Here is a 9,066-nt window from a genome sequence, read left to right on the forward strand (position 1 = left end):
GTTTTGTAGAAATTTCATTTTTAGTGCATATGTAAAAAAATACAGTGGTAAGATCCTCTCTGCTGCCAATAACATTTATGGATATATGGACAATGATTTTAAGACCTCATTACTTGTCTGAATATAAGAAATACATTTTTGTTACAAACAAATTATGTTTATATGTTCCACATATTTTTCTACAGCATTATCTCAAAGAAAATACTGTTCATACAGACCATATGGAGTAGCAAGTGTATGATCACACTCTGAACATAAAGACACCTATACGAGGTGTGTTTCTGACCTTCTGGCTCATTCTGAACCCAGAAGTTGCTGTGAATTGTGTGTAAGCAATAAACCCTATGACCTCAGATTTAATTGGCAGCGCAATCCTAACATGGAATATCACAGAACTGTTGATCAACTTTGCCCAAGAATATTAAGAAGACACCAACGAATAAGGCAAATACACGAAATTTTTTTTCGTGTATTTGCCTTATTCGTTGGTGTCTTCTTAATATGGAATATCACTGTGAGACATGTCTTTTTTAGTGTGTATGTGTATTATGCATAGGCAGAGATAGACGTGAAAGTCTGGGGGGGGCATGATAATGATTGCTGGGGGCATGATGATGTCAATTTATATATATACATCAGATCAGTAGCCTTCACCTTTGATGCTGGGGGGGGGGGGGCATATCTCCGCCCATGGTATTATGATTTATTGTAAAGAGCATATTTTATTGCGATTTCTGAGAAATAAAATTAGTAATTCTTTGAGAATAGTTTCTTTTATTTATTGAGCTGAGAAAGGTAGGTGTGTAACAAAATTTTACCTGTGATTATATCGTTTGAGTTTTTGAAGGCCATACTTCCCATCAGCTCCTCCTTTCGATACTGGCAAACTTTCCAAATTCAACATCAACTGGTTAATGGAAGAACGGAGCTCCTCTATGTACAGACTTTCCATTTCTTTGAGCACAAACTTTGGCATGAGCTTTCGGTTCTTAATAAAACAATAAAAAAATCAAAGTTAGTTAATTTTTATATCATTATATACCTTAAAATATATGCATTATCCTAATTTTTTTTTCAACTTAACAATACTACTTTTATACTATATCAAAGGTAAGAACAACAAAGAAAAATCTTTGTACATTTATAAACAATGGTACACTCGGAAAAACTTTGAATATTTTCTCATGCATTTTCTCATTAAAAAATGTGCTCCTGCAATTCAAAATTTTGCAACTCTTCAAGTAATTCATCTATTTTTGTCATATAGGAGTCTTCTTGGGATGAAAGGTAAACACAGAAAAAGAAAGTTCAAATGGAATGATCAATATACCTATTACTATCAATAAAGGGCTGTTTATGCACGTCAAGTAGTTTAGTAAATAACTTAATTTAGGTCATAAAGTACTAAAAAAATTGTTCCAACGTAATTAATCAAGTAGTCAATGTCCATTGGATAATACGAGGCCATGCCAGCTGGCGCATGTTAGGGCCCACTTAATAGAAAAACTACAACCGGATCTATCTACTTGTCAGTTTAACAACTAAACAACATGTAAGCAGCCCTTAACGTCTGCCTACATTTTAAAAATACTTGACAACTTAACAACTAAATTAATGGATGTATGTAAATGACTTTAAGTAAATATATACCTATACAGTATCCATATCTCATGGACGATAACATCTACATATAAAAACTTACTTTCTCCATCTCATTAACTTTCTGCACCCTTCCGTCTAATTCTCGACGTATCGCAGCTGCTTGCTCATCCTGGGAGTCAAGCTGAAAATATTATTTGAAAAGAAAAGCAAAACAAATTAGAAAAATGTTCTAATGAAAACAAAATTTTAACTGAAAATTAAGAAAGTTTGAATGATGTGAAACACTGAGTCATTCAAAAATTGAAGCAGTTTCAAATGACTAATCCCACCAACTGTTGGCATATCATTCAAGAATTTATTCAAAAACCAGGACTTGAAAATGGGGAAAAAAATTAAGCACCAGAAAAATTTCCTAGGCGACAAACATTTTATTTCCCAAACAAATTGGTAAAAAATAATACATTTTTTGACTTGTCTGGAACTTAGGGACCTTTTACCATTCTAGCAGCCACGCTCATATCATTATGTGACTCTCACTTATAAATTCAGTTAACATACACAAAAGCATTAGACACCAATGTCAATGTCCCAGGTTGCACGTCAGCTAAGCAACTAAATGCTTAGGTGACGGGACCTGGAACCTGAGATTTATCAAGCCCTAACGTAAACTGACTGAAACTGATTTAGCAGTGCAAGTAGCCATAATCAATAACATAGATATTCGATAAGGAATTATCCTTCAATAAATACAGTCAAACCCAGATATAGTGAAAAAAGTTTATAACAGATCTCCATAATAATGACCTCCATAATATAAAGTTTATATAATCTCCAGATGAATGTATGAATTGGTGAAATTTTGTGTTGCATCCAATAGAACTGGGCAATATTGCTCTTGGGGGGGGGGGATGGAATGGTCCAGGGAGAGGCAATAGAAGCTTTGGGTTTTGTATAGGATGCTATGGGTCATTTTGAGGTGGACGTGGGGAGATGAGAAAAGAAATTTTTTGAAGGGGGGGGGGATGATGGAACAAAAAGTTTGGAAAACTATGCAATAGAATGTTTGCTTCAGAGATTGGTTGTAACAAACCAACTTTTCAGTCCCTTGAAGTTTGCTACAAAATTTAACTGTATTTTATTCATTTATTTTATAGCTTAAAAAACGCTAAATCATTTTTTATTTTTTAATGTTGATCTATTTTATAATGATTTGCAAGTTGAAGAAAAAAATTATCACCGCAGGTTCTACTTTCAATGATTTCTTTAAGAATGAAGTAAGTTACATCTAAGAGCCCAAATAGCTTGAACATCAGTTTCGGTCCAGGAGAAAAAAGCAAAACAAATGAAATAAACATATTGCTTTCCTTAATGCCAAAGCAATGACATTAATATATAAAAGATATAGGTACAAAAAGATTGAATGTTCCATTCAAGAAGCTATGTTATGATTAGTCTTTTTGAGAAAAAGGTAGATCTTTTATCAAGATTAAAACAGCTCCAATGAAATTATATCCCCCCACTGTGAAATCTGATTACTTTATTAAGGTATTTTTGTTCCCCTCTTGAAATTTGCCGCTCACTAAAGTTTACCGCCTGGCAGCCCTGGCCTAACATACATACCAGTCACCACACTAAATGAATATATTTTTATAAATAAGAAAAAAAAATTGTGAAAACCTTGAAATGATCAAAGCAGAGCATTTGGTTCTTGCACAGAACATTTTAGAAGAAAATCAGTCTTTGAACCGATATGTAGTCCTACATGTGTCATACAAAAACCAATATAGGTTCTTTGAACAAGGAAGGGAGGGTCACAGAGGATGTATATGATGAGGGGGGGGATATTGTTCACTTCCAACCTCCTGCTTATGCTAACATTGAATTTTTCAGTGGGTGATTGTCCCCCATCATCCTTTCTGTATCTGCCTATGATGTCTGTATCGGCCAATGTCTGTGTTTGCAGGAGGCAGGTACACAGAATTTAACAGCTGGTTTGCAGTGAACAAGTTGTTAAGTTATTTGAATCTCATCATTGAGTATGCATGATTTCAGGGCTTGACAAATCAAATGTCACAGGAGCCAAGCATGTTTTTTTTCCTAAAAAAATTGTCCAAAATAATGTCTTTTTTGTATTTTGTTTGGAATTTAATGACCCCTAAAAATCTCTTGCCCTGTCGGAAGGGGCACTGTCATGAAATCACAAAATTTTGTGCTCCAATTTAGAAATCGGGTACAGAAAATTTTAGGCTGCAATATAGATACTCTAATTATTATGGCGATCTGGGATTTGTCAAGCCCTGCACTACATGAATAGAACTTTGATGAAAGATTACATGAGCTTACTTGTAATGCATTGTACAGTAATTGATGTTCAAACTTTTTTATGCCTAGAATGTTCTGGAACATATCATACAGTTGTTCTTTGCTCAAAACAAGTTCTGAGGCAATGTTCTGCATCATTCTATTCTGGGTCTTTCTACTCTCTTCATCTCCTCTGAATATCGCGTCGAATTTACTCATCCAGGATGTAAGTACAGTTTCTTTGCTAAGGCCATCTATTTCAGGCAGACTACGGACTCTTTTCTCGATATTGTTTTTGAAGACTTCTCTGAAATCGTGACCAGAACAGGCACCGCTTTGGACCATGTGCTGCACACGATCACTTTTGAGGAAGACTTCAAAATAACTTTGTACTGCGTTTTGAAAAGCTTCATCAGCAGCTATCTGTGTTTCGCCCTTCAGAAAAGACTGAAACCTATTTTGAATACTTTCTAACTGTGATTTGGTGATTTTGATTTGCCGGCGTGTCATGTCTGTCGGTTGCTTAGCGTTAAAAGGATATGCAATAGAACGTAACACAAATACATAGAGTTGCAGGCGCTTCTTTCTTTCCTCCTCCTCTTTTTCCGCTTTATCGACATCATCTACTACTGGCTTCTCTTTCTCCTTTTCGCTAACTAAAGATGGACTAGGACTGGATGGTCGAACTACACTGTTGGATCGCGACTGAGTTCCGCTTCCAACACTTAAGTTATCGACTCCACTAGCTGGGGAAAGGCTTCTAGTAACACTGCCACTTCTCGGTATCTCCAAGTTTGTGGCAGATGCTGATAAGACTGTGGCTTCTGAACTCTCTTCTTCCACTGCCTCGTTCTCACTTTCCTCTTCTGAAGATGATGGCTCCAACATGGTTCACCTACCTTGCGTTTTGTGATATATATTATGTATTTATTGCAATAGCAGGTAGATGATTTTTTTTTTTTTGGTAGAAATTGGCCAGAAGACAAAAATTAAGAACTTAAGCGCTCAAGCATTGGCGAAGAAGGAAAAGAAATGCGCCTGACGATCTCTCGTAATTTCATGCTTCAAAATAACGGCATTACGATGCAGCCCCGTGAAATCATGCTCCCAAAATTAGAAAAGAAAAAGGGAAAAAATCAGCCTAGCTGATCGATCTTATCACAGTGAGCTTCATTAAAGCCTTTAATGCTTCTACATAATTTTTCAAGTCCGTCTCTACCTTTAGGATCGGTGAGACCGATTTCCCCGACAATGACATTGAAATTACATACCAATGACCGGTATCTCATTATCCTAAAATGCGAACGTTTCTCGATGCATTCCGCAGCTGATAAATATGCAGTTACCTCGAATGTAAATTGAAGAAATAACGAGTGAAAAAATTGATCGGGCCAAGGAGATCGGGCACTTTGGTCGTGATACGCAAAGCAAAAAAGAATAATCGCGACTATTCTACGACGCGAGGAACAAAAAATTGGTACCACCAAAAAAAAGTAGAAACAAAATTTTTGGCTATTTTTCAACCCCTCTCTTTAGAACTCATCCTGCAGTAGCTTCGAGCTACCACTGGATAAAATAACGTTTAGCGATTGCGCAGACTGCGGACTCCAAAGACATGGGAGAGGCCCACGACGAACACGGTATAGCATCTTCCCACCCACACGCACACTTACACTTTCTACTCATCATTATCTTTCCGATTCCAAAAAAGCTATGTATTTGATATAACTTCGTTATTTTTACTATACTAATGAGCGAGCGGCAAAACATGCGCCCAACGTGCCTTCACCCATATACTGCATTCAATAAACACTTATTTTTCATTTCATTTATTTCGGTTCGAGACCTATTGAAAATCTTCGTTTCCTATGACTCACACATCAAAATCATTCTTGGCTGCCAGAACCGAAACCTTCAGGCTAGTCGTTCACTGGAAGAACGACAAGTTGAGTCGCGTGTATGCTCAAGCTGGAGTGTCCGAAGCGAAGTTCTCCTATATTATAGGTGCGTGATTGACGCATCAAAATTCAATTTTTACTCCTCCAAATTTCGTTGAGGAGCGACAATACTCCTTCAAATTTTGGGTAAATTTTTTCATAGATTTATTTTGCTCTGATAAAAAAAATTTTTTTTACAAAAATACCTCTCAAAATTTTGAGAGGAGTGAAATGAAATTATATTTTTGGATAACACTGGTCTGAAGCGTTTAGAACCCGTTGTGCTCCTTCATCAGCTTCCTGTAGGAAACATTCATTTCTAAATCAATTCTTGGGGTGCTCGGACCCGTTTCACAAATTTCTGTAGGTGCTAGAGCACCCACAGCACCCCCGGCTACAACGCCACTGTGCACAAGATCGCTATAATAATAGTCTTGCGCATATACGTGACTTGTTCCGCGACTTGTTTTCGATCGTAGCAGCTTCCAATGCACCACCGACCTTATTCCCCGAATCCCGTTTCTGAACAGCAGGACATCAAAACATATTCATGGTTGATCTAGGATTCGAACCTCGTTTCTTGAGGCTATCGTCCACAACTCTGTGTATGGACAGGTGGTTCCAACTGTTCACATTCCCCACATCTTACAGCAGGGTCCTCACGGTAAATTTATAGTGTGAAAAAGCAAAAAAAAATTGATAAGAATCACCCCGGCTGGATCCCTGGCAGCCCAACGCTTGTGAAACCATGCCACTGGTCTATTTCACTCAGGTGCGTAAGCTGAATGAATGAACACCAGAACTTTGCCACTGGACTTATCCCGTTGCCGAGATCTCTTCCAGCCAGCTTCGTGACAGAGTCTGGAACACTTTATTTTGTGTCAAAAAAGAAGAATGGGGTTGGGAGTTGGAGAAAAGTACGTAAGTTGGTGCGTAAGCTGGATTGATCTATATGGAGAAGGCACAAGAGCTCTTTCCAGAGAAATTACGAGTTCTAATCTTCAAACAGCATTTTAAACTACCAGAAATTGATTAATATAGCATTTTAAGGTATTTATTTCGGTATTTCAACAATTTCACTACTCATTTGATTTCTTAAAACCGTGCTGATAAACCAACTTCTGATTTTTATAAATACTAGTATATTATACCATGAAATGATTATTCGATATATCCTAATAAATATATTATTTTACGCAAACCTGACGGAGACCAAAAAAGGAAAAATTATCTGACTCAGCCCCAGATCCATTCTCAAAGTTTTATCTACAACTCGACTAAAATAATATGTGTATGAAGAATGCAATGTGTATGAAGACTGTGGGAGAGCCAATAGCACCGAGAGACACCCAGGCTCTATCACACAGGGTGATTTGAGCACATTGTCCATCGAGCTTATATTACTGGAGGGAGTATCCAGCCAACACCGTCCTCTAGAACAGTAGTTCTCAACCTTTGGAAGCCCACGGCCAGGTTGATTTCTTTTATGTGAGTGAAAGGCCCGGTCATATGCCCGCCTAATGGGGGTATAAATGGGTAAAAATGAATCGATGAGCTATTCACTGCCCGGTTTGACTGATGTCAGGGCCCGGCGGTTGATAAACACTGCTCTAGAACAGGGTTTTTTAACTGGTGTTCATGACCATTTTTGGGATTCCGCGGACTCAAAAGTGACGGAACCCCAAAAATCCCGGAACCCTGATAGCTTCAAAAATTTTCATATGACTGTTTCACTGGAAGCAATTTTTTATAAGACGACTTCCTGGAAATTGATACTCACGAAACCCAAGACCTACATGCAGATTTTATGAGGGGTCTTCCTCCAAAGACGCAGAACTTTTACATTGTTTCTTTGCGTTCTGTGCCCCCCCCCCCCGTCTGATCTCCAATTGAGTTTCATGATGTCGGATTCTTATCTCTTTTCTGAATAGCAAATCCTAAATAACAATCATAAGACAGAGAAAAGAAAACACTTTTTAATTTGCGTGAGGTTATTTTTCCCATTCTACAGATTCTTAAACACATAATGGTTAAGATCTTGGAATCTCGTTTATACGACGTTCAAGAGGCCATGTGAAAACGTTGTATAAAGGGTGAAAATCGTACAATTGAAACTTCGCTGAAAATGACCCCATCCGCCCCATAGGCCTCAAAGAAAATATCACAAAAATTGAATGGTTTTACTTGCGTTTTGTTTGATATATATGTTAGTAATCATTCTTGAGAAAAAATTACCAACAACATTAAATTTTTCAAAATCATGTTATAAATTCGTTAAATAACTGTAATTCGCATTACATCTCACCGTTGCTTATAAATCTTGAGTATTCTTATATTATTCTCCTGAAGATTTGAAAGAAAAAAAAAGTAATTTTTCACTTTTTCAAGAAAGATTTTTTTTGTTTGTTTTGTTCTTCATAAAGCAGATAATGAATTGAATTTAGCTCTTTGAATGATCTCTAAACGGAAAAGAACCGAAATACTGGACGTTAGTATTTCTCAAACCATGCGTCGCGGCTCTCAGGGGGCATTGCCAACATTTGTCAAGGACGTCGCGGCTAGCTGTCGACATTGCTGATTGCCTGTTTAGTGTTTTGAAGGGTATTTTTTTAGACTATTCTGGGCAGCAGGGGTGTAACTGGGGGGAATCGTGGTTCCAACTAGGCAGTGAGGTGACCCGGCCACCAAACAAGCGGGAGCACAAATTTAACCCTTTAACCTCTCCTTCAACATCAAAAGGGGTGCTAAAATGCTTGCTTGCCCCGGCTGACTAAGTATCGAGTAGCGGCCTCGATACCGTATCTCCGTCAACAATCAGTCAATCATCAAAGTTTAGGGCTTTCGAGTTGACAATATGTAATGAAAATCTATTATAGTGAAAAATGTTTGTAATCTACAATAATTACATAGATTCAATGTAGAGAAATTATAATTTTCCAAACATCTCTAGTTGAAGTTTTTGCGTCTCATAAATGTCTTGTTGTCTCCCTTTTTGCTCCCGTCCTCGTCCGTGAGGGTCTGGGGTCATTTGAACTACACGAGAAGAACTCGAAGCAAGGCATTGACATTGAACTGTATTTTTTTTTCTTCCAATTATTCTTTTGTTTAATGTTGAAAGGAAAGCCTAAGGGAAATTTCCCTCGAGTGACCATCATGTATGTGGGTGAGTTCACCGAAAATTTCAACATTCCGCACCCCAGTAACACATATTCGCTTTCGATGTCCA

General features: G+C 37.5%; 1 protein-coding gene across 5 annotated transcripts in view; it reads right to left on the reverse strand.

Annotated features, from left to right (window-relative positions):
- Positions 1 to 5,539, reverse strand: part of Cadps (calcium-dependent secretion activator 1) — a 103,421-nt gene extending 97,882 nt beyond the window's left edge. For 3 of the 5 annotated variants that reach the window (XM_089241807.1, XM_089241808.1, XM_089241805.1), the window contains exons 1-3: positions 3,946 to 5,538; positions 1,703 to 1,783; positions 819 to 988 (exon numbers count right to left, since the gene is read on the reverse strand). In XM_089241807.1, coding sequence (XP_089097933.1) covers positions 819 to 988; positions 1,703 to 1,783; positions 3,946 to 4,791 — 1,097 coding nt within the window. In that variant the 5' untranslated portion in view covers positions 4,792 to 5,538. Of the gene's footprint in view, positions 1 to 818; positions 989 to 1,702; positions 1,784 to 3,945 lie in introns of all 5 variants that reach the window. The other 2 variants (XM_089241806.1, XM_089241804.1) reach the window with 1 other exon arrangement.
- Positions 5,540 to 9,066: the final 3,527 nt, after the last annotated feature.

The sequence above is a fragment of the Pholcus phalangioides genome, unplaced genomic scaffold, assembly GCF_987345545.1.
Source record: "Pholcus phalangioides strain wild (caught in Gottingen) unplaced genomic scaffold, Ppha-v1.0 ptg000014l_1, whole genome shotgun sequence".
NCBI classification, from domain to species: Eukaryota; Metazoa; Arthropoda; class Arachnida; order Araneae; family Pholcidae; genus Pholcus; species Pholcus phalangioides.